General features: G+C 49.3%; 2 protein-coding genes across 4 annotated transcripts in view; both read left to right on the top strand.

Moving 5' to 3' along the window:
• Nucleotides 1-308: 308 nt before the first annotated feature.
• UNG (uracil DNA glycosylase) lies at nt 309-11,134 on the top strand. Its single transcript, XM_069558248.1, has 7 exons — nt 309-553; nt 1,207-1,413; nt 2,119-2,214; nt 4,717-4,814; nt 5,419-5,507; nt 6,498-6,676; nt 10,005-11,134. The coding sequence occupies exons 1-7, from the start codon at nt 425-427 to the stop codon at nt 10,143-10,145; spliced, it is 939 nt and encodes a 312-aa protein (XP_069414349.1). The 5' UTR covers nt 309-424; the 3' UTR covers nt 10,146-11,134.
• A 3,945-nt stretch (nt 11,135-15,079) lies between these two features.
• ACACB (acetyl-CoA carboxylase beta) overlaps nt 15,080-27,863 on the top strand; it is a 132,606-nt gene continuing 119,822 nt past the window's right edge. For all 3 annotated transcript variants that reach the window (XR_011250012.1, XM_069558243.1, XM_069558247.1), the window contains exon 1: nt 15,080-15,301. The gene's annotated coding sequence lies outside the window, so the exon portion shown is untranslated. The remainder of the gene's footprint in view (nt 15,302-27,863) is intronic.

Raw genomic sequence — 27,863 nt, 5'->3', positions numbered from 1 at the left:
GACTGTTTTTTTTAAACCGTTAAAATAAAAAATTGAAGTATAGTTAACTTGAATGCTAATTTCATACCCATAGCAACCCTATGGGGCGGGACTTAAAGTTCTTTTTACTGGCTGAAAGGTGGAGGGACTTGCCTAGGGCAGAGGGACGATGGCTGAGAATAATGAACAAAACAGTCAAATAGCTGAGCGAACCGACCTAAGGAACTCCGCCCTTTTCCAAACACAATTCGAAACCCCACTAGGCCCCAGGGTTCTCGCGTCTCAGCCCCTCCCGCACATGCGCGCTGGGGCCTCCACCGCCCCCCGCCCTGAATCCCATTTGGAGCATGCGCGGGCGTCTTGGCGCCAACTGTTGACCACCGCGGCTGGCGCCAAACTCGCGGGACCCCGGGCGGCGCTCGTTGGCTTCTTCCTCGGCTTCGGGATGATCGGCCAGAAGACGCTCTACTCCTTTTTCTCCCCGAACCCCGCCAGGAAGCGAAGTGCCTGCAGCCCCGAGCCGGCCGACCCGGGGACCGGCGTGGCGGCCGTAGCTCAGAGCGGGGATGTGGCGGTGAGGAGCGGTTAGGGGTGGGGGGACCTCTCGTGGGGCCAGGGTTCAGGGAGGCCGAAAAGGGTGAGGGGGGTGAGGAGGGCGGCGGACCCCGCGAGAGGGACCCGGGCCGAGGGGTTGTGGGAATGTGCAGCTGACTGGGTGAACGGGGGCCGCCTCCACGTGTTCAAAACAGCCGCCTTAGCGCCCCATCGGCGGCCATGCTGAGGGGCCAGCCAATGGGGGCGAGCCTCAGGGCCCACGCCGCCAATCAGAGGCGAGGGGGCCGGCCCGCCCTCCAATCAGAGGAGGGAAGGGGTGGGCCCCGGCGGGGAAGGTTTTTGCCGCGAAAAGACAGCGTGGGGACGCCAGTGGCGGGGCCCGAGGGGGCGGGGCGTCGGCGTCCCGAGCCCCATTCGCAGCCAACCCCTCGCGAGGCGCCGCGAGTCTTCCTCACAAACCCTTCTGCTCCCGCGTTGTTGTGGTTCTAAACTCGAAAATGGGGGCCGCGGCCTGCTAGTGCCTGACCGGGATCAGCCCAGGGCCCCCGGGCCTAAAACCTCCCGCGAATGGGGGTCCTCTGCCCGGGGCCGTTGGGGTGGGGGCGGAAGCTGCGCGTGCCCGGGAGAGGCCCGCTGCAGCTGCTGAGCCGCCTCTGCGGGGACTGCCTACAGGCCAGCCCCGCCAAGAAGCCCCGGGCCGGGCCGGAGGAGCCCGGCACGCCGCCCTCGTCGCCGCTGAGCCCGGAGCAGTTGATCCGCATCCAGAGGAACAAGGCGGCCGCGCTGCTCAGACTCGCGGCGCGTAACGTGCCAGTGGGTTTTGGTGAGAGTTGGAAGAAGCACCTCAGCGGGGAGTTCGGGAAGCCATACTTCATAAAGGTAAACTTGGAGGCTGCGGGCATCTTGCGCATAGAGCGGGCCAAGCCCACGGTTGTACGAGATTGCTTTCGTGGTTCCTCCTTTCCCTTCTTCAACGTTCTTTTCATGCTCAGGGGGTAAAATACAGTCAAGGTGTTTTCAATCTGCAGTTTAAAGTTTTTAAAAGGCTGTGAGATGATAGCATAGCTTCTTTTAAAAGTTTTTAAAAGTAACAAAAAATTTTTTTAATGTCACTACTATTTTGATATTTTAAAGTTTGTTTTTATTTAGTTTTGACTGTGCTGGGTTTTTAATTTTTTTAAAAAATAGTGTGGTTGCTCTACAATGTTGTGATAGCTATCACAGCTTCTACTAACCCGTTTAGTCACTTAGTCTGCTCTCAAGGAAAGAGTGGCGAAGTAAAACCACAAACTCGACAGACTAAAAATCTGGGTTTAAAAAAAAGATAAAAAAAGGGGGAGCGGTTTGCACCCGCGCGGGAAATCAGGGCCGCAGAGCCAATCAACTTGGACCCAGCCCAAAGAAAGCCCGAGGGTATTGAAAGGTCGGTGGGGTGCGGGGACTGTTTCAAATTTCCCCAGCAGAATTTGGGTATAAGACTTGGAAAAGGTTTAGGTAATAGTTCTTCCAACTGAAACTTTCTTACTGAATTCTTAGCTTTCCTGTGAGAATGTGGTTTGTAAACCTCGTTTATCTTCCCGTCAGCTTATGGGATTTGTTGCAGAAGAAAGAAAACATTACCCTGTTTACCCTCCCCCTCATCAAGTCTTCACGTGGACCCAGATGTGTGACATAAGAGACGTAAGTACAAGTTGTGGCTGAATTTTACTAAAATTACTAAAACGGGAGTGGGATTCAAATGGCATTTCTTAATTCGGGGCAGTGGAGTTAAACCACTACTCATAATGTAGAAAGAACACTGAAATTGTGAGGTTTGGCAGGCTGTCTTACTGTGTGCCATTTATGCAACAAAAAAAGAGAAGTTTGTGCATATGTGCATGTGCTGTGACTTTTTTTTTTAAATTCTGGAATGGACCCCATGCCCATGCGAGGTATTATTGTGGTGGGAAAACTGAGGCAGGAAGCAGTTAAGTGTCTTTCAGCTGGTTCCCAGCAGCTCCACCTTGACTGGTATCTCTGTTCTTTCTGTGTGACTGCACTGCCTTATCGCTGACTTCTGTCTTGAACATGTCTGCTAAAGACATCTCTTTGCTTTAGTTTGTTGTGTGCAGTGGCTGCGCACTGGGAGCTCTGGTCGCCTCAGACTCCTGTCCAGAAGCTTGATGGTGCCTTCGCATAGTTCATGGCGAGTTCACAGGAGAACACACAGCTGCTTCCCAGCCTCACCTCCACCTCCCATTCTCCTGGTTTGGAGCGGGACCAGTTGGTGACTCTCCTCACTTTTGTCTTTTGAAAACCAGCTAGAGCCGTCTCTGGCACCTCCCGGAAGGAAGCCTGTCCCCTGCCACCTTTGTGATGTGGATTTCCTCTAAACCTTCAGTATCTGCTTGCACTGGAGGTGTTCTAGTTTTTGTTCTCCTTTTTCCTTACTGATTTTATAAGCTGAGGGTGGGAATCCCATGACTTAGTAAGTGTCTTAAATCAAAGAGAAGCAGAATTGTTGAGGAAGCCATCATGATAAGGTTGCCACTCCTAGAACTTAGCAAACGTCTCAATTTTCATTTTAGAGCAGGTACTTTTAACTTATCTCCTTGTTTATAGAGTTTAAAAAAAGAACCCTTAAGTCCTATTAAATTCAGTGCTGGGTTGCCCCTTGTTCAAAGTATGTGCTGTTTTGAATATCAGCGAGCAATACTGTAAAGTAAGTAAAGAGCATGAGACTTCTGAGAATCAGATAACCTGGGGGCTTCTTTGCCCATGAGCGTATGGAGGGCAGGGATGTTACCTGGCTCCACCTAGGCCCTTATCTAGGACCAGAACGGGAAAGCTTTGGTCCTGGATAGGCTTCTTCAAGAATATGCTGGGGCCCACGTGGATACCAACCAGGGGGACAGAGAGGTCCATGAAAGTGGCCGGGTCCAGTCTGGGTTCTTAAGGATACAGTGTACTTCAGCCATGGAGGAAGATGTTAAGGAACAGGACAGGGGTGCGGGTATGAAGAGAGGTGGGTGGGCATCCATCAAAAGGCCTAGTAGTATGCTAACACTGACCTTGACAATGACCTCAGTTTCCTCAGGGGCCATCCCTTAAGAGGACAGGCCGACCTCGTTTTATTTCACTTCACAGATAACTGCAGTTTTTACAAATTGAAGTTTTGTTGCACTGTCAAATGATGGTTAGCATTTTTTAGCCATAAAGTACTTTTTAATACGATCTGTGCTTTTTTTTGATCTCATACAGTTGGACAGTTTGGGAACCAGAACATTTACATGACTTGTTTTTTATTGCCATACTCACTTAATGAGGAGATCTGGAATCAAACCCACAGTATCTCCTCGGTGTACCTGTCCAGGGGAACAGGCACCTTCATAATGCAGCTGGTGGAGGATGGGAATTTCTTTTAATCTGTCGAAAAGCTATCTGAAATATGTCTGAAAATTTTAAATACACTTATCCTCTGACCAGCAACTCCACTCTTCTGAATCTGTTCCATAGAAATAAAAGCAACAATGGGACTTTCCTGGCATCCAGTGGTTAGGACTCCTCACTTGCAATACAGAGGGCACAGTTTCCATCCCTGGTCAGGGAATTATTAATAAGATCCGGCATGCCACATGGCGTGGCCGAAAAAAGCAACAGTATGTAAAGATAGATATAGTAGGATGTTTACCTCATTGTCTTTTGTAACGGAAAAAATTGGGAAACCAATTGACTGCCCGTTAATGATTGAGCTCTATTGACTTAAAGGAGACTCACAATGTATGACATGAGAAACACAAAAACTTTAGAGTGATGAGTCCAGTGACCCTCATTATATGGCTGATTATAAACAGTTGGATCAAGATGGGATAGAAGTGACCGCTTGGCATGTTTCTGGATGGTCATACTGTAACAAGGGGATAACTCTTTTTGTAATTTGAAAAACAAAGGGGATGGAAGCAAAGTTGATCCCCAATTGTTTCAAATATCCAGGTCGGAAAAGGGAAGGGACGTTGCAGGAGGTGACTGAGGGAAGGATAGCTTGGTCATGCAGAGCCATAGGGCCAGGCCCCACCCCCGCCCTTCCGGGGCCCTGAGTGGGATCGGGTTGGGGCTGCCCTTGCCTCGGTGCCCCGCTGTGTGAGTTGGCAGCAGCCAGCTGTCCATTCGCACTGTTTGATCCTCGCCGTCTGGTGTTCACAGGTGAAGGTTGTCATCTTGGGACAGGATCCATATCACGGACCCAATCAAGCTCATGGGCTCTGCTTCAGTGTTCAGAGACCTGTGCCGCCCCCGCCCAGGTAGGCAGGCTGTACTGGTGGCTCCAGTTGTGACTGCTTTCAGATGCGTGCTTTGCGGGTTACAGGTGCGCCTGTCTGTGGGACCTCCACTCGCCTTTGGAGCAGGATTTCTCATTCTCGGCACTGCTGACATTTGGGGCTGGGTCTTTGTTTTGGTGCAGGCTGGGACTGCCCTGTACGATACTCAGCAGCACCTCTGGCCAGCAGTACTGCTCCCTACTTGTGATGATAAAAAGTGCCTTCAGACATTTCCAGAAGTACCCCGGAGGGTAGAAATCACCTCTGGTCAAGAACCCCTGCTTTGGAGGATTTCATGTATCATTTGTAAATGTAATAAACTTATTAAAGATACAAACTTTAAACCCATCGCCTGAGGGTGGTGGTAAATCCTGGGCTAATTTGCTGGGTTTTCCAAAGTTCTCTTCCCTAAACGCTAGCAGTGACTGAGGTAAAGGGCTTCCCCAGGTGTGCCTGTCAGAAAGGAGGGGCAGCCCCAAGGGCTGGCTTTGTAGGCCGTAATTTGCATGTGTGCTGGCGGGTCCTAAACTTTCAGAATGGTACTTAAGATTGTGGGGTTTTTGTTTTTCTTTTGACTTGCTTTCAGTTTGGAAAACATTTATAAAGAGCTGTCTACAGACATAGATGGTTTTGTTCACCCTGGTCATGGAGATTTATCCGGATGGGCCAAACAAGGTAAGCTAACCACAGCTAGATGTGTTTTGGGTGGATTTCAAGAGTCTTCTCTTTCCTGTCTGGCCGGCTTATATTTTTAAAAGATACCCATGTGGAACTAGAAAGCTCTAGTAAAATGACTAAGTTTCAGTCAAGACGTGTCTCATCCTGCAGCCAGTGTTTCTCATGTTTATTTGTAACGTGAAAGAGATAATTGGTTGCTTGGCATCCATACTTCACGGTTACCCACTTGGACCATTCAGGAGGCAGCCTCAGTTTTCTCATTTCAATACACGGCTTGTGTTATGTGTTTAATACCTAGCTACAGGACTTTTTCTTTCTTTCTGAACAAATAAACTATAACCAGGAGAAGGAAAGAATATTTACTCTCTGTTTTCTTACAGTGAAATTTTTGTTTCAGTGAAATGTCTTGGCTTCCTTGTGTTAAATTCTGAGGTTATTTCATGTCACTTAGGATATATATGTATACATATATATTTTTAACAATTCTTTCCCATGATGGATATAATGTATAATTGTATACTCAGAAGATGTTGAAGTGTAGAGGTGAAAATGAATCTCACCCAGAGGCACCTACAGATCCTGTCCTGATGCTACCTGGTTTTGTCATGCACTGAGCTCATTATTGGGTTTTGGGGCTGACTCATTTCAGCCTTTTTTTTTTTTTATTGCTATATAGTTGATTTTACAATGTTGTGTTATTTCTGCTGTATAGCAGAGTGCGTCCGTTATACAGATTCTTTTTCATTTTGATTTATCACAAGATACTGATGCAGAGCCCCCTGTGCTGCACAGGACCATGTTGCTTGCCTGTCATCTGTAGTTTGTGTCTGCTAACCCAGACTTCCAGTTCACCCCTCCCCTGGCACCCGCAAGTCTGTTCTCTGTGATCTGGGAGTCTGTGTGTTTCTTGGGCTCGTTCATCTGTGCCGTATTTTAGGTTCCGCATGTCAGCCTCCCTGGAAACCGCTTTTCACTGTGTGTTCGCAGGTGTCCTGCTGCTCAACGCTGTCCTCACGGTCCGGGCGCACCAGGCCAACTCTCATAGAGAGAGAGGTTGGGAGCAGTTCACCGATGCCGTTGTGTCATGGCTCAACCAGAACGCCCATGGTCTTGTCTTCTTGCTCTGGGGCTCTTATGCTCAGAAGAAGGGCAGTGCCATTGACAGGGTATGTTGTGTGGGGTTTTTGTTTTTTTAATAGTTTAAAGCAGGCTAGAGTATTCTAAGAATTTCAGTTATGTGGTCCTAGAAAATCCATTTCTTAAAATGAAGCTTATTTTTCCTTACGACTATGATAGTATTAGGTTTCCCGTCAAAAATTGAACAGGACTCGGGGGCTTTGCTGGCGGTCTAGTGGTTAAGACTTCTCGCAGTGCAGGGGCCCTGGGTTCCATCCCTGACTGGGGAACTAAGATCCCACGTGTCACATGGTGAGGCCAAAAAAAAAGGTCTGTATCTAACCGACCTTAGATAAAATGATTAGTTGTATGGTGAGGAAAGCGGTCGGCCCGCTTCTGCTTGGATGCAGTCGATGGCACTGGCATAAGCTTGCCGTGTGCATGGGAAGCTGCACAGGCCCTCGGGCTCCGTCCATGTGGCAGGCAACGCAGCAGATGGCAAGTCAGGCGAGCCTTGCTTTCAGCAAGTCTGAGGGTGTACACAGAATACGGAGAGTCCCACTTCAGCGCAGGTTTACCTTCCCCCACGGAAACACCGTCAGCGCTCTGGCTGCCCGTCCCTGACACCACTAACTCAGCTCGTCATTCTCTGCCCTCCCCGCATCCTCCCCAAGTTGTTCCTTCCTTCTCCACTTAATTTCTGAAGCACCCATGCATACCCAGTTACTGTGATGAAAAACCAAAAGTCATCCTAAAAAGTTAAGATGCCATGCTTCCACTGCAGGGGCCCTGGGATTCAAGCCCTAGTCGAATCCCCACGTGCGCCTTGACCAAAAAAAAAGCCCACCCAGAAGTCATCCTCCAAGCCTTCCCCTCATGCCCTTTAACCCAGTCCTAAAACCACCCCAATCGCCACCGCTCTGGGCTGAGCCCTGGCGTTTCTCTGGGATGCCTGGCACGGATTGCAGGTAAAGCTGGTTTGAAGGAGACTGGTTGTTGTGGGGCTGGGACGGGGGGAGGCATGCAGGCGGGCAGCAAGGAGGGGTGCTTAGCTTGGGCTGCTGGAGGCACTGAATTGGGCAGTGAAGCTGGGTGGAGAAATTATAGTGTAGACACTTGGATAAGTGAAGGAGAAATCAGGGAGGCCTGGCAGTTGATGGTGTGTCAGAGATGCGCAAACATGCTGAAGCCCCGCCCCCGTCGGAGCAAGTCCAGCCCTTCTTAGGCCGCGACTCACCTGATCTTAACAAAGGCTACGTCCAGGGCAAGGCATGGGGGATACGCGGGCTCCCCTTTGCGCCGGGCTTAGGGAGGCGAGGCCACTTGCCGGCTCACTTGTGAGTGGAGCTTCTGACTCTGATGTGAGCATCCTGCCCAGGCCTAGGTGGGCCTGCGGGCGAGGGTACCAAGCCAGCCATCAAGTTCAGGTCCAGAGACTGGACTCGCATGTCATTTATCCTCTCCATTTTCTCTGAAGTGGAGTTCCATCTTAATTTTTCTCTGTAGAGGTTCTTTGTGAACGAGCAGGATATTTTCAGGTGTTTTTCTTTTGGGGAGGGAATAGTACGAATAAAACCCGGCATAAATGAACTGACTGCTCAGTAAGGTCTGCTTACCTAGGCAACAAAATGTGTATGAGAGGCATTTCCAGTCTGTGGTCAGAAGCACGCTTACTCAGTATCTCTGTAATCTGTAGTATTAAATATGGGTTAGTTTGAAAGTAAATAATCACACATGTTCTAGACCTCTCTCTTCCCCCTTTCTGCTGCACGCACCCCACCCCACCCCTGCCCCGCCCTCCCCACCTGCCCATCTTAGCCTCAGGTCAGCCTCATCTCATCTTGCCCAGAGCGCTCAGACGCCTTCTCCCTGGAAAGCCTTGACTGGGGTCACCAGCTGGGGTCTGGGGGTGGCCTTGGCCTGCCTCTCAGCCTCTGAACTCCAGACCCCCGAACCACCTGGGTTTCTCGTGGGCGCCCCACTCCTGCCTGCCTTTGTCCAGCACGTGGAGGTCTTTGTGTGCCCCAGGCTGGCTGCTGACTTGTCCTTCGGAGTGCACACAGGGACCTGCCCTGCCCACCGGATCCTGTGCTGAGTACCTGGCCTGCATCCCTTCCTGATGCTCTGTGCACAAGACCCAGCTTTGTTCTTCATGGAATCTTAACCAAGCTGTCACTGCTATTACTCCCAGGCCACAGGTGAAAAGTGGCCTAGGGACAGTCAGCGACTCTGGAGGGTGCCCCACTGTTGAACGGCAGGGCCAGCACCTGGATCCAGGCTGCCCAGCCTCCCCAGCAGCCCCTCCTGGACCGGGCTCCTTGAAAGCAGCCGTGTCTTGAAAGACAGTTATTCGCAGGGTGTTGTGTTAGTTGCTTAGTTGTGTCCCTGTGACCCCATGAACTATAGCCCGCCAGGGTCCTCTGTCCGTGGATTCTCCAGGCAAGGATACTGGAGTGGGTTGCCGTTCTACTGCCCTCCTCCAGGGGTCTTCCCGACCCAGGGATCGACCGGGGATGATCTCCACTGCCGGAGGATTCTTCACCATCTGAGACAGAAACTACTTGTTGGGTGATGTTTAGTTAAATACAGGAAAGAATTAGGAAGAAAACAAAAATGGTCCAGGATCTTCCCACTCAGTTAGCTACAGGTGACATTTTAATAAATTTTAAGTATTCCATTTTTGTGGTGAGATGATTGAAACAGCAAAGCAAGGTACAGGATGGAAAAGAAATGCCTTCTACTCCTTCCGCTAAAGGAACTACTATAATTAGTGTCTTGGGTCTTATCTGCTCCCCTTCCCCCAGAAGATTTTTTTTTTTTAATGCATTTATCCTTTCTTGTCTCTCTTTTTCCACTTGTGACAGATTTTGAGGGCTCCTCATATCAGCATGTATAGCTTGACCTTGTTCTTCTGGTAGCTATGCGGTGTTGCATTGTCAGAACCTTTAGGAAAATATGTTTTATCTTCTGCAGACATAGCACTGGGTTTATAGCAGGTTTCACTGGCTAGGAGCTACGCAGCAGTGTCCCTGCTCGGCCCTGCATCTTTGTGGAGATGCGTGCATCGCTGAGTCCCTTACCAGAGGCAGTCTCAGCAGTGGGACTGCTGGGTCATAGGAGGACACAGGCACCCACAGAGAGTGCCCAGCAGAAGGTGGAGAGGGAGGGGTCTTCTGCTTTCTCGGACCCTCCTCCCTGGGTAGTGGCTCTACCAGCCATTGGAGGATGAACTCACACACAGACCTGTGCAGACGCTATGAATTTAGAGCTGGCGCGGCGGAGCGGCAGAGCTGATGGAAAGGGCAAATGCCAGAGTGGTTTGGTTAAAAATTCCAAATGTGCCCCCACGGTCTCACCACCCGTCTCCCCCTCTTTCAGAAGCGGCACCACGTGCTGCAGACCGCGCACCCCTCACCGCTGTCCGTGTACAGGGGCTTCTTCGGATGCAGGCATTTCTCTAAAACCAACGAGCTGCTGCAGAAGTCCGGCAAAGAGCCCATCAACTGGAAGGACCTGTGACCTTGTGACCTGGATCCTGGGGGTGACATTGACCCTGGGGGTTGGGGTCTCTGAGCAGTTTTCTAAACGCTGTGAAATAGAAGTATTGGTCGTTTATGAAGTCAAAATAAGAAGAAAATCTCCCTTGTGATTCTCAAGCACCCTGCACAAGGGAACATGTTTCAAGTGGAGCAGCCATGAGCCAGGCTTCCTGGGGGTGGCAACTTTATTCAGCTAGAGATAACTGGACCACACCAGCTGTGGCTCAGGCTTCCCTGGGAGGGACCTGAGGTCGAGTGCTGACTCTTCCTCTTTGTTAGCACCTTCTGTTACAGCCAGCTGCTGCTTGTTTTTACTGATAGGTTAGACTTTAGATGTGGGGATGCTGACTGTTTATTTGGAAAGGCCCCCTTTGCCTACCCTGGCATTTCAGTCTGATCTATGGTCTTTCATGGAGCCCTCAGGAAGACTGAGCATGTTTTGTCAGTTCCCAGAAATTAGGGATTGATTTCCTGCCTGTAGTAGAGGTGAAAATTGCTAAGGAACCATCCTTGGTGTGAACTTTCAGTGAATAGAAGCTGGGAAAAGCAAATTTGGTCTTATTTATATAGTAATTCTTCAGGTGTTTCTAAGGAGTAAGCTATGGAAGTTGAACATGAAGCAGAAAGCATTGTTTTAAGAGGAAAGAAATGCTTTCTTTCTGGGTACATCCTGAGTTGGCGTTTTTGAGCCACCAGAGACTGCCAATGCTGTTTCTTCATTTAGAGGGGTGGGAGTTGGACTGAAATCACTTTAGGATTTTTCTTTTCTGCGACACTGGTGAATTTTGCTTTTTTAAAAGATACCAGATACGTATATATATTTTTAATCCTCTTTTAAGAGACAGCCTTTATTAGATGTGCACCTCCATCCCCAGATGACACGGTTTTGCTGTAAGCTGGGTTTAAAGGGTTAACCCAGCTGGGTTTAAAGCTGCCTGAGTTTGATAATAAAAGACTGTTGAAGTTTCACTTGTGCCTAGTTCTTTTGGGCCCTGGGCGAATGCCCTTGGACTAGTCTTAACCCTGGGTCACCATGACAATCATTGTGAGCAGGAAGGGCCACACTTGCCTGTGCTTCCTCCTTCCTCCCACCCCTGCCCCCGCTCCACTGCTGGCAGCCTCGGGAAGCCCTGGGCCTCCCGAGAGGGGCACAAGCAGGAGGAGGTGAGGCGTGCTCAAAGCTGGGACCCCTCCCCACCCTGAGTAGCACCCTGGGTGCTGTGGAGCGTGGGCGGGGGCTAGATGGGGTTGGGATCTGCTGGGAACCTCTTCTGGCTGGAAAAAAGATTTTTCCCGCTCTTGATGTTGAGAAAGCAGCCATGGGTCACCAGGCATTTGAAGCATGTGCTAGTCAGAGGCCAAGATGGCAAATAACGGCAGATGGGCTGGAGACTAGTTGCGGCAGACACAGGCTACTCCAGAAGGAAACATCAGAAACCGCCAACACTGATCCCTGTGGGGAAGCAACCTGGGTAGTTGAAGGACAGGAGGGAAGCAGATTTCCCACTGAACTTCCTTTTGAACCTGTGAACTTATGTTAAACTCTGTTCTCATTTACCTTTCACCTGGCTCCCTCTCAGGTTTGTATCTTACTGAGCCACAGTACAAGGATCAAAACCAGAAATCAAAACGGCACGGGGGCTTCCCTGGTGGTTCAGTGAGTCTGCTTGCCAATGGATGGAGGGAGCGCAGGTTTGATCCCTGGTCCCAGAAGGTTCCACATGCTGAGTAGCAACTAAGCCCGGGAGCCGCAACTGCTGACCCCACGAACCGTAGAACCTGTGCTCTGCAACAAGAGAAGCCCAGGCATCCAGAGTGGCCCATGCTTGCCACACCTAGGGGAAAGCCCACACAGCAGTGAAGACCCCGTGCAGCCAAAAAGACAAACTGCAGTTATATTTTTTAAAAAAGGGTTTGTACAATGCTCCCTACTAAATACGAGCTTTATTCAAGTTTCTCGTTTTCCCAGTAATGGCTTTTCTGTATCAGGATCCAGGATGCCACATTACACTTTACTATGATGTCTCGTTCAAAGCTGGTCTGTGACATGTTCTCAGTCTTTCCCTTGATTTATCAATTTATGCATTTTTGGCAATACCACAGAAGCTATGTGCCCTTCTTGGTACATCATCTCAGGGAACTAAGATTACTTAGGTCCGCATGGGCTTGTGCCTGTGGATTCCAGCACCTTCTTGCTCCTGGCTGCCTCAGATCCCTCTGTCCCGACAGCCTGGCCTGGGGCTTCAAGCTCCAGCATCAGACTCAAGGATATAGCCCTCCAGAGACAGCTTACATTAAGTAACCCCTACAGGTCACCTAGCACTTTCCAGGTGGCACAGTGGTAAAGAATTCACCTACCAGTGCAGGAGATGGAGGTTCAATCCCTGGTTCAAAAAGATCCCCTGGAGTAGCAGACGGCGACCCATGTCAATATTCTTGCCTGGAAAATTACATGGACAGAGGAGCCTGTTGGGTTGCCATTGTGGGGGCGGGGGGACGAGGGAGGGTCATAAAGAGCTGGACACGACTGGGGGACTAAACAACAGACAGCAGTCACCTAAGTTCAAGTACCTGTGACAGATCCCTTACCCTCTCTGGCTGGCTGTTTCCACCTGAACCCTGACTGAGTCAGAGAAGGGACATTGGTTCAGAGCAGCTGGGTCCTTAGAGCTCAGGGCCTCCAAAGGCCGTCAGCATCAGCATCCTCCCAGCAGGCCTGCTCCAAATCCAGCTTTCTCACCTGCCCTGTAGCTGTCAGTGGAGGAGGAGGACAGACCCTTCCCAGGCTGGCACCGACAACAAAAAGCTACAACTCCCTGCTGACCCATGGGCCAAACAGGGAAACTCAGAATCAATCCTACGTAAGAATCAGATACTCTGAGCCATAGGGAGATTTTGGTAAATGGAACTCTTAGAACTGGGGTACCCTGGGGACAAAGCTGATATGGGACTCTGTAGGTGGAATCATCCCCTCCCCGGGAGGAGGGTTTGGGCCGCAGCATCCAGGGTGGGACCCTGCTCTGGAACTCAGTTGGGCAAAAGGCCACAAGTGAGCTGGGCTTGGCAATGGGCCAACTCTGCAGCTTGGGCCTCGAACAGCCACCAGGGGGCCCTGAGGCCCCGCCAGGAAGGCAGTGACTGCCCCAGGGGTGTCAGGGTGGCTGGCTGGGAGATAGGAAGAATTCAGGGTAGAGGAGCCAGAGTCTTCAGGGCAAATCCCTGTGCAAGGCAACTCGCTGTACCTATAGGAACTCTGTGCTTTGGCTCCATCTCCTCCACCTTGGGCAGCTGGAGTTCAGAGCTGCGTTGGTGTCACCTGGGACCCCCGGAGCAGGGGTTACACCACGCAGGGTCGGGGGCCGGACGTGGCAGGTCTTGGCCACTTGAGGATTTCTGTTACTCCTCCTCTGCTTACAGATCATGTGACCCACCAACCCCGGTTCAAGCCACAGTTTCCCCATCTGTACAATAAAGGGGTAGGCTGGAGGATCCTTCAGGTCTTAGTTGCACCACACGGGATCTCCGTTGCACCGTGAGGAATCTTGCTTTGCAGCGCATGGAATTCTCTGGTTGTGTCTCTTCAGCTCCAGAATGCAAGGGCTCAGTTGCTCCACGGCATGTGGGATCTCGGTTCCCTGACCAGGGATCGAACCCTCTTCCCCTGCGTTGCAAGGTGGGTTCACAAGCATTGGACTACCAGGGAAGTTTGTAGCGTTTTATTTCTTCTTCTCAACCATGTGGTGACGTCATGAGATGAAAAAACAGGCTTGGCCGTTTGCCCAAAGCCACAGGTGACAGAGCAAGGATTCAGAGTCAGATCGATCTGATGTCAAAGCCCAGTGGTCCCGCTACTTACTGACCCTCTGCCCAGATCATAATTTTTTGGAGTCATTAGGGACAGTGTTTTCAATGGAGTGTTAAAAAAATTTCCCTGAGTTATGAATGGCTCCCCCCAGAGACATTGGAGGACATGTCTGTGTTTAGAGAGATGGCTCTTCCAAAGGCTTGTGTGAGCTCCGCTGGAGTGAAGCAGTCTCGGTAAACAACCTAAGCCCCGCCATTGACTGAGTCCCTGACCTGCATGTTTTTCATCCCCAACTCCAGGCTCCCTCTGATGATACCCAGGCCTCAGGAGAACCCGGGCAGCAGGTAAGAAATACGCTTCTTCCTTGTAAGTCCACTGGAGAAAATCCCATGAGACTCATTATTTGCTAACTCTTCCTTCTTGAAAAATGTGCCCAGAAATGAAGTCACTCTGGCAGGGTGAAGCTGTACCTGGCATACCCACCGCTGAAATCGTGTGTATCAGTTCAGCGCCCTTCGGGTTTTTCCACTTGCCAGGCCACTGAATTGCGGTCCCCTTATCTTTTCTCGGAACACAGTGGAATGCCCTTTTGTGCGGCCTTGGCTCCCCTCCCTGCCCAGCTCTGGCTCGGATCTGGACGTGACCTTTGTCCTACAAGCCCCGCTCCCTCCACACACACACCCCAGCTGCAGAACACTCTGTAACTGTGGCACAGAGCCGATTTATGTCCTCCGCCAGTCCCCGAGACAGCCATCTGACCCTGCATGGGAACCGAGCTGTTTGGTTCTGGTTTTTTTTTCCCCTGGGTCCTGAAAAATAGGAGACATTTCATCAGGTGGCATCTTCCTTTAGAGGGTTTTTACAAAATCTCTTGCAGAGAGAGAAGCCAGGAGATCTTTTGAAAGTGATCGTCTTGGGCCTTCGCTGTGGGCTTGTTCCAGAAAACATTTCATAAACACCCCACCTGCTCGGGGTTAATTTTCTGCATGTGTCAGGAGGGCCAAAATGACTTTGTATTGCTGACGGCAGCTTGGGCTTTAAATGACATCTAGGGATTTTGAAATAAAGCGAGGAATGGGATTAAAAGGAGGGGACAGAACTTTTCCCACTTTGCCTGGCTTATGCTTGCTCTTCAGAGCCTTGGAAGTGGAGTGCCCCGGGGATATTTTTAAACAGCAGGAGCTAGTTCATCTGAAAGTGACATTTATAGTCCCCACAGTGAGCAGCTGGCTAGCTGACATTCAGGTCCACAGCAAAAAGGGAACCTGGAAAATTCAGCCTGGATGCCCAGTTGAAAGGACTTGGGGAAAGGAAAGAGGCAGAGATAAGTGGTAAGTGAGCTCTCCTCTCCCTGGGGTCATTGACCACACAGCCAGTGTCCAGGTGAACAGGAATTTAACACGTAGTGAGGGCAGCCTCTGGACAGAAGCATGGCTGGTTGTGAGAAGCTGATGTAAAGGGCTGGAAATGTGGCGTAGATGAAGGACCTTTCTTTGCTTCTATAAATGGTTATGTTGCTGGGGATCCCTGTGCAAACTTTCATCAGTTCCCCAAACCAAGAGTTTAGGCTTAACTAAAAGGCAAGGGGGAAGATTTTTGACTCCCAAAGCTTCTGTCTTCAGGACGAGAATTCTGTTTCGTATAGATGTCTGATTTCTCAAGCTTGCTCATTTTTTTTTTTTTAATGCAGATTCTTAAGAGTCAAGCATTTCTGGTGTCCTCTGTGGCTAGAAAGACATGATTTTGTTTCATTTTTAAAAAGCGTAGTACCAAGGAAGTCTTGAATCAAGCACGCAGTAAAATAGGGCTCCTCCTTGAACCATCCTTCGGTCTGTCTCTCCTCCTTCCAGGGAGCCTTACTTTTAACAGTGCACGTGTGTGCGTGCTCAGTTGCTTCAGTGTCTGGTTCTTTGTGACCCTGTGGACCATACACCGCCAGGCTCCTCTGGCCTTGGGATTCTCCAGGCAAGAACACTGGAGTGGGTCGCCATGCCCACTTCCAGGGGATCTTCCCGACCCAGGGATCGAACTTGAGTCTCTTACATCTCCTGCACAGGCAGGTGGGTTCTTTACCACTAGCGCCACCTGGGAAGCCCCTTTACAGTGCACAGACCTTATGTCCTTCAGACTTTTTGTTCTGAAAATGCACTGTGTTCTCGATCCTGTCTCTCACGTCAGTCATTACTGTTATTTTGACACACACAGGCACGACTGAGGGGGAGTTCCCAGGAAGCAGGTCTTTTTCAATTTAAAAATTGGAAGGTATAGACATTGTTTTCTAAATAATTTTTGCTTCTAACAGTGTCTTGGGGCATCTTTTCCAAGATGTGATTTCTTTACTGACTGACCTCTCCAGGTTTTAAATGGAAAGACCCAGCCCATCCTAAGTGATCAGAGTTGCAAGCATCCCCAGATCATGACTTTATTTGAAGAGCTCTGGGAAGACGTTTTGTGTTCATGCAAGAGAGTTTTATGTGCCCTTGCTTGGGTGTTGCGTGAACTCCCTCAGCCTCTTGTTACCTTCAGATCTGAGATAGAAATTAGAGTATGACTTTATACCAGATACTTGATCTTTATGGGGAAATAAACACTTTAATTTCCCAGGTAGCTCAGTGGTAAAGAATCCATCAGCCAATGCAGGAGACCCAGGTTTGATCCCTGGGGGTGGGTCGGGAAGATCCCCTGGAGAAGGAAATGGCAATTCACTCCAGTATTCTTTTTTTTTTTTAATTATACTTGTTTATTTTTAGTTGACTGATGATCACGTCACAATATTGGTTTGATTTCTGCCATACATCAGCATGAGTTAGCCATAGGTGTACATGTGTCTCCTCCCTCAAACCTTCCTCCTGCCTCCCCACCCTTCCCCACCCCTCTGGGTTCCTACAAAGTCCTGGTTTGAGTCCCCTGAGTCATACAGCAAATTTTCATTGGCTGTTTTACATATGGTAAAGTATATGTTTCCATGCTCCTCTCTCCATGCATCTCACTGCATAATAGGCTCTGGGTTCATCTACCTCGTTAGAACTGACTCGACTGTCCTCTTTTTTATGGCTGAGTAGTATTCCATTGTATATATGTACACCGCCTTCTTTATGCATTCATCTGTCAATTGACATCTAGGTTGCTTCCGTGTCCTAGCTATTGTAAATAGTGCTGCAGTGAACATCGGATGTGTCTTTCCCAATTTGGTTCCTCAGGGTATTTGCCTAGGAGTGGTACTGCTGTGTCATATGGTGGTTTTATTCCTAGTTTTTTAAGGAATCTCCATACTGTCTTCATAGTGGCTGTATCAATTTACATTCCCACCAGCAGTACAAGAAGATTCCTTTTTCTCCACACCCTCTCCAGCACTTGCTGTCTGTGGATTTTTGGATGATGGCCATTCTGACCCGGTGTGCCACTCCATTGTTCTTGCTGGGAAATCCCACGGCCAGACGAGCCTGGCGGGCTGCAGTCCAGGGGGGCGCAAGACTTGGACATGACTCAGTGACTGTGTGTGTATTCTAGCTGCTTCAGTCATGTCCAGATTTTTGTGACCCCATGGATTGTAGCCCATCAGGCTCCTCTGTCTGTGGGAGTCTCCAGGCAAGAATACTGGAGTGGGTTGCCCTTTCCTCCTCCAGGGATCTTCCTGACTCAGGGATCGAACCTGCGTCTCTTTTTCAGTCTCCTGCATTGGCAGGTGGGTTCTTTACCACTAATGCCACCTGGGGAGCCCCTTGACTACTCAGGTTCTTATCAGTAGGCTGGGTACCTTCCATCTTGCTTTGTGTATTTTTAAACTTTTTAGTACAACAAATGGGCTTTTTTGGGAAACGCATTCAGAGGTAGCGTGAATAGCACAGCAAGCCCTAGGCATTCACCACCGCCTTCAGTAGCGGTCGGCCTTCCGCTCTTGTAGTTTCTCCTCCGCACACATACAACGTCCCCTCCTGTATTTTCCTCCAACATTTTATTATGAACATTTTCAGACATACAACAACATTGAGAGAAAGTTAGAGTGAGCACTCATACACCCACCACTTAGATTCTGCCATTAACAGATTTATTATACTTGCTTCATCACACGTCTGTCTATCTACGCTTTTTACACATTTCTTTTTTTTGGCCGAGATCTTAATTTCCTGACCAGGGATCGAACCTGGGTCCCCTGCATTGTGAGTATGGAATCTTAACCACTGGACCGCCAGGGAAGTCCTGTACACATTTCTTAGAAATTGTAGTCTTCAATACCTTTCCCCTTGAATACTTCAGTAACTCGAGTTACTGAGTAACTCAGGTTACTATCATTAACTCAAGTTCCGTTTCTCTGGCGTATTTTCAAACAAATCTCAGAGCCAGATAAATACTTTAGTACATTGCTCTAAAAGAGATGAGGACTTTTTACCAAAGCCATTGCCAGGACTTTCCTGGTGGTCCAGTGGCTAAGGCTCCACCCTCCTAATGCAGGGGGCCCAGGTTCAGTCCCTGGTCGGGGAACTAGATCCCACACGCTGCCAGTAAGAGTTTGCAAGTTGCAGCTAAAGAGCTGGCACAGCCAGTTAAATGAGTAAAAATATAAAGCCATTGCCATGATTATCTACCTCAAGTGCAGCTAACGCTGTTTCCTTTATCCAGTATCCAGCTCATGCTCAGTGTCCTCCAGTCATCTCAAAGATTTTGTCTTTGAGGTTGTTTTGTTCAAATCAGGACCCACGAAAGGTCCTAGTAAGTTTCTTTTCACCTATAGTAGTCACTACCCTTCTTTATTAAATGACAGTTGCTTATTGAAGAAATGGAATCCTGTGTCCTGTAGAATTTTCCCCATGCTGGATTTGGCTGATTAAGCTGAATAAACACCCTCAAGGCATCATGTGGCAAGCTTCTCTGTCCTTAATAAAGCATTAAGTCTAGAGTCCTGGATGAACTCAGGTCCAAATTAGAGCTGTTGCTGTATACTTCTCATTGTGTCCTGTCGAGAAGAACAGAATGTCTGATTATCCCACTTGCAGTGATATTGACTCATCACGGAGTCTGGGGATAACCTGATCTCTGCTGTGAAATTCCTCTTCAACCTTTCCCCAGATGGCTTTACAAGTCACCGATGGTCGGAGCCTGGGACATTATTATTTCGTTTATGGTTGTGAATCATGGTTTCCTATTGCCATCAATCATTCCGCATTTATGAGCCATCCCTGTTCTATAACTTAGAACTTTCACCCACCGTTTGGTAACCTTGAAGTATACAGGGTCTTTTCCTACAGCAAAGGCAGGAGAGATGCTCAATCACATCCCTTTTTTTGGTAATTCAGTTTCCAAAGTAATAAATGGTGCCACGGCAACCTTCCAAGGTGTCAGTGAGGGGCAGGGTTTGTGTTTGTCTTCATAACATTATGACCTCATGATTTTTAAAAATGTCAATATATTTGACGTATTTCAATCCACTGCAATTGTCTTACAATTTTTGGCCCTAAGTATCTTTTTCTTGACAGGGAAGCCCGTTCAGGGTGTACCTGCTGTGTTTACAAGTCTGCCCCAGCCCTGGAGTCAGTCATTTCTCCAAGGGGTCCTGGTTCCTTTTAGTGGGAAATACACTTAGAAATCATTATCTGGACATCAGGGAAGTTCGTGACTGTATGACACGATTCCCGTGGTTGCTCTGTTCGTAATGGACTGGAGAGACATGACTGGGGGCAGGTAGATGGGTCAGGAGGCTGGCACACTGGTCCCCGTGAGAGGGAACTGTGGCTTAAAGTTGGTCTTAGGCAGAGCACTTAGCATAAGGCTTGAAGCATCCTGGGAAATGCAGCCAATGGGCAATGCATAAAAGAAACATGCTTTCATGATTTGCATTGTTTGTATATTAGTGAATTGAAACCTTACCAAAACTCTCTGAGGAAGGCATTCTTGCCATCCCCATCGAATCCTCAAGAAAACCAAAGCTCAGAGAGGTGAGGAAACTTGCTCAAGATCATGCAGGAAATAAAGAGCAGAAATCTTGAATCTAGCATCTCCAGATCCAGTACTTCAACCAATACACTGTGTTGCCCATAGGTGTCATTATTTCAAACTCAAAAAGAAAAAAGAAAAACCTAGATTAATTTCTGGCACTAAACCTGATCCCTCATCAGTGAGGCCGACTTACTTATACTTCATGAGATTGTAAACCGGGATTCCAGGGTGAGAAGGATGGGTCCCAAGGGCAGAGTCAACCGTCAGACCTTGTCCCTGCCCCCTGGCATTTCTGTGTGGCTGCACGTTAGCAGGAAGTGGCCCTTGAGACCGCTGCTGCTACTGTTGTCTGTACAGCCTACGAGCTCTTCTAAGCATCCTCATTATTTATGCAGGCTTTGGTATATTCCAGAATGAGAAAGCCGAGGTCCCAAGACTCAGGTACACACCGTTAAAGGGTTTTGGGGTGAGGGCACCAGGGCTCGAGCCCCCAGACTCTGACTCTATGTCTATAGCCAGTTTTTTGTTTTCAGTCCGGAAGGGACAGGACAGAGGAGAGGTTACTTCTTTTTAGGGAGGTGAGTCACCCGTCTGTGGGGCGCAATCGATTCAGCTCTAAAGTTGGCAACTGCATTTCCAAAGCTGGCAGGAAGCATGGGGGCAGCCTTGAAAGTGAACCGCAGTCCCCAGGGTGGTGTATGGCTCAGATGGGAAGGAGGTGCCCCCCCCGGCCCCCGCCCCGAGTTACACCGCTGCCTTCCAGGCTGGATGCTGCAGTGGCCCCGCCCGGGGACCAGCCTGAGTGGAGGCGCTCAGCCAACAGAGCCAGGGGTGACGGGAGGAAGAAGTCCCCATCACACAACAGCTCCGCAGCGGGGAAAACAATGTATTGGATCCCCGGCCCCCAAGGCAGGGGCCAGCCTTCATTTACATCAGGCTAAATAGTCTGCCTGTGGCTTCCCAGGTAGGTCAGTAATCAAGAATCCGCCTACCAAGCAGGAGACGTGGGTTCCATCTCTAGGTCGGGAAGATCCCCTGGAGGAGGAAATGGCAACCCACTCCAGTATTCTTGCCTGGAAAATCCTGTGGACTGACGGGTGACAGTCCATGGGGTCGCAAAGGGTCAGATACAACTTAGCGACTAAACAACAGCAAACAACTCACCCACCCTGTGAGTGCATTTAATCGCCCCGGTGGGCTGCTGAGGTTGGGGAAACTAAGGCTCGGGTTACCCACTTTGCTTGTAGGTAGGTGGCAGAGCTGAGATTCCTGCCGGGGTGGCCTGGCTATAGCATCTTCTCTGGGCTCTCTCCATAGCTCCAGCCCTTTCCAGCTCCAAGAAGGAGGTGTGGCCCCCACCTTGCTCACCGACCCTGTCTGCTACCCGCCCCCCCCGCCCCCACCCCCCCGCACCCTTTTCTCAGTGTCAGGCCAACCGTGTAGGGTTCCTGGAGAGATTGTGTCTCCTCCTGATCCTGTACCTCTGCCTGGTGAAGTCACATGCCTTCCGTCTCAGCTGAGATATCCCTGAGAAAGCTTTCCCTCACCTCTAAGACTAAGGCAGGGCCCCTGCTTCATGCATTTCGAGTGCTTCTTCTTGGTTGCGATTCTCCTGCTTGTGCCCTTACTTTGCTCTGAGATCTTAACTTGCTTCCCACTGAGAGTGTAAACCCTCCCTGGGCGGGACCATTCCCGCTCTGTTTGCTCCATATCCATGACAACCGGCACCTCACCTGTGCCCAGGAATTATCTGCTCATGATGAGTGATGGTTGAAGAATGCAAATTCCCGGCACAGAAGGAAGAGAGGGGAAGGAGGCTAGAGTTCCATCTGGAAGGTGGAGGGGACCTCAGGTGTGCAGAACAGTCAGCTTCTGCAGTTTCTATAGGAATGACGCCAGTGAGACAGGATCAGGACAGATGAGCCCGATAGACCTCTGAGCTCACAGAGGAAGTTTTCCTCTGGAGGTGGGGGATCTCTGCTCTTACATTCCTCCAAGACAAGGGCCAATCTGGAAACATTCAGGCTGGTTTTGCCTGGCCCTCCCTCCCACGCAGGTCCACCCCATCCAAAGCTGGACTTGTCTCCCCAGGTGTAAATCCAGCACCTGCCATGTAACAGGCACCAGGGACGTGCCCCTTTCAAGGTCAGCAGTCCCAGAGGACCCTGGGACTTCTGGTGTCTGAGCCTTTGCCTGACTGCAGGGAGAACTGAAGTGTACAGACTTCTCAAATGTGTTTTCCTGCTGGAAGCTGGGCTCTCACATTGGTGGCCCCTGAGGCCTCACACCTGCTCGGTTCTAGGACCAACTGGGTGTTGGTATTTCAGGCTTGCTCCATCAGTGTTTGCTAAGATTCTCCAGAGGCCTAGGTGTTCTGATAGGTGACAAGTTTCAGAACTGCTGGCCCTCCCCATGTCTCTTCCAGGCTTTCTGATTCCATCCATCCAAGAGGGTGGCCAGTTAATCAATTGAATCAATAGTTTGCTCACCTCCCTCTCTTAGGAGTCTAGGCTTTGGAGTCAGGCAGAACAAGGCTGGGTTCTATGCACCTCCAAAGCTGTATGACTTTGGGAAAGTCACTCCCCCTCTCTGGGCACTGGATTCTCATGCCTGATCTGTGAAATGTGATAAGATACTTTCCTTGTAGGACTACATGAGGAGTAAACAAGATCCTGAATGCAGGATGCTCATTATAATGGGAGGGGTGAGAAGTGAAGTTGCTCAGTCGTGTGCGACTCTTTGAGATCCCGACTGCAGCCTACCAGGCTCCTCCATCCGTGGAATTTTCCAGGCAAGAGTACTGAAGTAGGTTGCCATTTCCTTCTCCAGGGGATCTTCCCGACCCAGGGATCGAACCCAGGTCTCCTGCATTGCAGGCAGACGCTTTACCCTCTGAGCCGCCAGGGAAGCCCCATAATGGGAGGGGTAGCTGTTGTTGTTTATTAGCTGTTGTTCGTAGCTGAGGAATAGCAGAGCACAGAGTCTGTGCCCAGAGGTGGAGGCTGCAGCTCTCTTGCTGTTCTTCTGGGGCAAGGAAGTGTGGACGCAGCACTGGTGCCCTCAGCCACAGTCGCAGGGAAAGGTGAGGTTTGCAGATTATACAGCCGGTGTGATTTCTCAAGTCTCCCCATTTGTACGGAGCTATACCTGAATATCTTCTTCAGATGCAAACATTCTAAAGAACACAAATGATTGTCCCTTCACAATAGAACCATTCTGCTAGTTACTGCTCCCGGTTGAGTGGCTTTGGCCGAGTTCCCATCTTCAGACAATAGAGTTAGAAATTTGCCATCCAGCAGGTGTCGAGGGCAAATTCTCTATGAGATTTCCTGCTCCCTTGGCAACCTGGTGAACTCCTATTCCTCCTTCAAAGGCCCAGAGCAGATGTCACCTCTTTAATTTTTCTCCTGTCCATCTCCACACCTAGAAGGAGTTCTTTCCTAACTGCCTTCCACAGACTTCCCTGGTGCTCCAGTGGTTGAGTCTGCCTTCCAATGCAGACAGCATGAGTTCCATCCCTGATTAGGGAACTAAGATACCACATGCCACACAGTGCAGCCAAAAAAAAGAAAGAAAGAAAGTGAACTGCCTTCCAGATGTGACTTTCCTGATTCCGGGATTCTAGTGGCTACATCTTGATTTTAAAGGTTATTTTTCCCTTTGGTTAGAACTCTCCTGTCTCTCCCAAAACCTTTTCCAGGAGAAGAACCCTCAAGCCTAGAGAAGTCGTTTTGTTATTTATTTCTTGTTGCATTTTAGTTTCTTAAAGACGTGGATGCAGAGATTTAAAAACAAACCCAGGGCTCTAAAAACCCAAGCAGCGCCCCCAACAGTCACTTCTCAGGTCCGGGGTTTTAGGACCTTCCTCGGGGCTTATGGAGGGAAATTGTGCACAGAGAGCAGAGGGCATGAAGATTAGGAGTCCTAGCGGTGTGCGCCTGGCAGGCGATGGGGCCCACAGAAGGTGAGGAAAAGGCGGTGTCTCTGTAGAGGGCTTCAGGGGCCCCTCGTGATGAGACCACGTGTGTGAAGCTCTCAGGACTGTGGCCGCACGCTCAGAAAACGATGCTGGCAGGAAGACACGCCCCTCTGATCTATTAGGGATAAACTTCCTCTCCCATACCACTGTCTCTGGGACTTCCCTGCCCATCCAGTGGTCAAGACCCTGCACTGCCCATGCAGGGGGCGTGGGTTTGATCCCTGGTCAGGGAACTAAGATCCCACAGCCGCAAAAAAAAAAAAAAAAAAATTAAAAACCCCAAATAAATATAAAATAAAATTAAGAATCTCATCTCTCTGAATAACATAAAAAGTCATACACACACACACAGAGTTCTCAGGACCATCTCTGTTGGGTCAGGGAGCAGACAGAATTTAATTAACAGAAGTGAATTCAGCCTGAATTAACATCTGCTGCAGCCCCACAGATGGCCTCCTCTTTGGAAGAAACCACCTGCCCCACAGGCCTGCAAAGCTGAAGAGGGTCCAGGGAATATCTCTCTGTGAGGATCTTCCTGTCCCACCTGGGCACCTGAGCAGTGTCGGACTGGGGCCACAACCTGTGTAGAAACACCCAGTCTGTTCTGTCCCTTGGTGGAGGAGAATCCCTGCTCAGCATCACCAGCTGTCTTCTTTCCATTTTGGTTCAGCAAGAAGGGGAGGGTGGTGTTTGACAGGTCTCGGTTGATCCTACCAGTAATCCTATGACATGCATGAAGCTGGGGATTTTCCCTCCTTTTCTTGATGAGGAAACAGATTCAGAGAGGGGACAGGATTCATCAGAGACAACCCTCTGGGTGGCAGAGTGTCACCAGGTGGTGATCCATCCTGCCTGAGGCTCTCTGCTTGGATCAACTGTGCCAAGCGCCCTGCCTGAGAGACCGCTCTGGATTCTCAACGCCTCCTTCTGGGAGCCGCACCCTGACACTGTTTTGCCGATGAGCATGCTGAAGCGCCTTCGCCCAGAGCTCACCCTGTGTGAGGTGAGAACCCACATTGGTGTCCAGGGCACCCACCAAGGTACCTGAGGACAGTGGGTCTTTACAGTGACTATTGTCCCACACTGGCCTGGAGCGGGAGATCTTGGTGCCACTCACGGCAGTGCCATTAATTTCACATGTGACCTCTGGCCTCTGCTCACCTACCAAGCAAGCACACTGGACCTGCCAAGTGTCCCCCTCTCAGGCTGGCAGGTGGAAACCTGAGTGGCTTATGTGGAAACACAGGGTGACCTGTGAAACCCCAAACCTAAAGGCCAGAGTGCAGGGTGAATTATCTACTGGCAGGTTGGCCACCTTGGCGGCCTGGCACAGCTTCCTCTATCACTGTTCAGTTCAGTTCCGTCGCTCAATCGTGTCCGACTCTTTGCGACCCCATGAATCCCAGGACGTCAGGCCTCCCTGTCCATCACCAACTCCCGGAGTTCACTCAGACTTACGTCCATCGAGTCAGTGATGCCATCCAGCCATCTCATCCTCTGTCGTCCCCTTCTCCTCCTGCCCCCAGTCCCTCCCAGCATCAGAGTCTTTTCCAGTGAGTCAAACTCTTCTCATGAGGTGGCCAAAGTATGGAAGTTTCAGCTTTAGCATCATTCCCTCCAAAGAAATCCCAGGGCTGATCTCCTTCAGAATGCACTGGTTGGATCTCCTTGCCGTCCAAGGGACTCTCAAGAGTCTTCTCCAACACCACAGTTCAAAAGCATCAATTCTTCGGTGCTCAGCTTTCTTCACAGTCCAACTCTCACATCCATACATGACCACTGGAAAACCCATAGCCTTGACTAGACAGACCTTTGTTGGCAAGGTAATGTCTCTGCTTTTCAATATGCTATCTAGGTTGGTCATAGCTTTTCTTCCAAGGAGTAGGCGTCTTTTAATTTCATGGCTGCAGTCACCATCTGCGGTGATTTTGGAGCCCCCAAAAATAAAGTCTGACACTGTTTCTACTGTTTCCCCAACTATTTCCCATGAGGTGATGGGACCGGATGCCATGATCTTCGTTTTCTGAATGTTGAGCTTTAAGCGAACTTTTTCACTCTCCTCTTTCACTTTCATTAAGAGGCTTTTGAGTTCCTCTTCACTTTCTGCCATAAGGGTGGTGTCATCTGCATATCTGAGGTTATTGATATTTCTCCCGGCAATCTTGATTCCAGCTTGTGTTTCTTCCAGCCCAGCGTTTCTCATGATGTACTCTGCATAGAAGTTAAATAAGCAGGGTAACAATATACAGCCTTGACGTACTCCTTTTCCTATTTGGAACCAGTCTGTTGTTCCATGTCCAGTTCTAACTGTTGCTTCCTGACCTGCATATAGGTTTCTCAAGAAGCAGGTCAGGTGCTCTGGTATTCCCATCTCTTTCAGAATTTTCCACAGCTTATTGTGATCCACATGGTCAAAGGCTTTGGCATAGTCAATAAAGCAGAAATAGATGTTCTTCTGGAACTTTCTTGCTTTTTCCATGATCCAGTGGGTGTTGGCAATTTGATCTCTGGTTCCTCTGCCTTTTCTAAAACCAGCTTGAACATCTGGAAGTTCACGGTTCATGTATTGCTAAAGCCTGGCTTGGAGAATGTTGAGCATTACTTTACTAGCGTGTGAGATAAGTGCAATTGTGCGGTAGTTTGACCATTCTTTTGCATTGCTTTTCTTTGGAGTTGGAATGAAAACTGACCTTTTCCAGTCGAGTGGCCACTGCTGAGTTTTCCAAATTTGCTGGCATATTGAGTGCAGCACTTCACAGCATCACCTTTCAGGATTTGAAATAGCTCAACTGGAATTCCATCACTTCCACTAGCTTTGTTTGTAGTGATGCTTTCTAAGGCCCACTTGACTTCATATTCCAGGATGTCTGGCTCTAGGTGAGTGATCACACCATTGTGATTATCTGGGTCATGAAGATCTTTTTTGTACAGTTCTTCTGTGTATTCCTGTCACCTCTTCTTAATATCTTCTGCTTCTGTTAGGTCCATACCATTTGTGTCCTTTATCGAGCCCATCTTTGCATGAAATATTCCCTTGGTATCTCTAATTTTCTTGATGAGATCTCTAGTCCTTCCCATTCTGTTGTTTTCCTCTATTTCTTTGCATTGATTGCTGAGGAAGGCTTTCTTATCTCTCCTTGCTATTCTTTGGAACTCTGCATTCAGATGCTTATATCTTTCCTTTTCTCCTTTGCTTTTTGCTTCTCTTCTTTTCTATTTGTAAGGCCTCCCCAGACAGCCATTTTGCTTTTTTGCATTTCTTTTCCATGGGGATGGTCTTGATCCCTGTCTCCTGTACAGTGTCACAAACCTCATTCCATAGTTCATCAGGCACTCTATCTATCAGATCTAGGCCCTTAAATCTATTTCTCACTTCCACTGTATAATCATAAAGGATTTGATTTAGGTCATACCTGAATGGTCTAGTGGTTTTCCCTACTTTCTTCAATTTAAAGTCTGAATTTGGTAATAAGGAGTTCATGATCTGAGCCACAGTCAGCTCCTGGTCTTGTTTTTGTTGACTGTATAGAGCTTCTCCATCTTTGGCTGCAAAGAATATAATCAATCCGATTTTGGTGTTGACCATCTGGTGATGTCCATGTGTAGAGTCTTCTCTTGTGTGGTTGGAAGCGGGTGTTTGCTATGACCAGTGCATTTTCTTGGCAAAACTCTATTAGTCTTTGCCCTGCTTCATTCTGTATTCCAAGGAGGATGTTGCATCCTCGCCTGCTAGCCTGAGGGGCCTTGGACTTCATCCTGATGTTTTAGCTTCTGTTTCCATCAAGCTCACCTTGGCCAAACCCAGGTTGTACTGGGACAGACACCTCCTACCAGGTGTCTGACAGATGAACGCATGGGAGCAAGAAGCTGGCATGATTAGGGGAGTGTTTTCTGTTTAATTTTGGCTGCACTGGGTCTTCCTTGTGGCTCTCGGGTTTTCTGTAGTTGTGGTATGCAAGCTTAGTTGCCCCTTGGTATAT

Source organism: Ovis canadensis, chromosome 17, assembly GCF_042477335.2.
Source record: "Ovis canadensis isolate MfBH-ARS-UI-01 breed Bighorn chromosome 17, ARS-UI_OviCan_v2, whole genome shotgun sequence".
Classification (NCBI taxonomy): Eukaryota; Metazoa; Chordata; class Mammalia; order Artiodactyla; family Bovidae; genus Ovis; species Ovis canadensis.
Note: the sequence above shows the minus strand (reverse complement) of the source record. Positions and strands in the feature narration are given on the sequence as shown.

Bases quoted from the DNA above. Each gene is read 5' to 3' on its own strand.
- UNG (XM_069558248.1), top strand. From the start codon at position 425: ATGATCGGCCAGAAGACGCTCTACTCCTTTTTCTCCCCGAACCCCGCC. The intron at 1,414-2,118 runs GTAAACTTGGAG...TCTTCCCGTCAG, and splicing joins GGAAGCCATACTTCATAAAG to CTTATGGGATTTGTTGCAGA. The intron at 4,815-5,418 runs GTAGGCAGGCTG...ACTTGCTTTCAG, and splicing joins CCTGTGCCGCCCCCGCCCAG to TTTGGAAAACATTTATAAAG.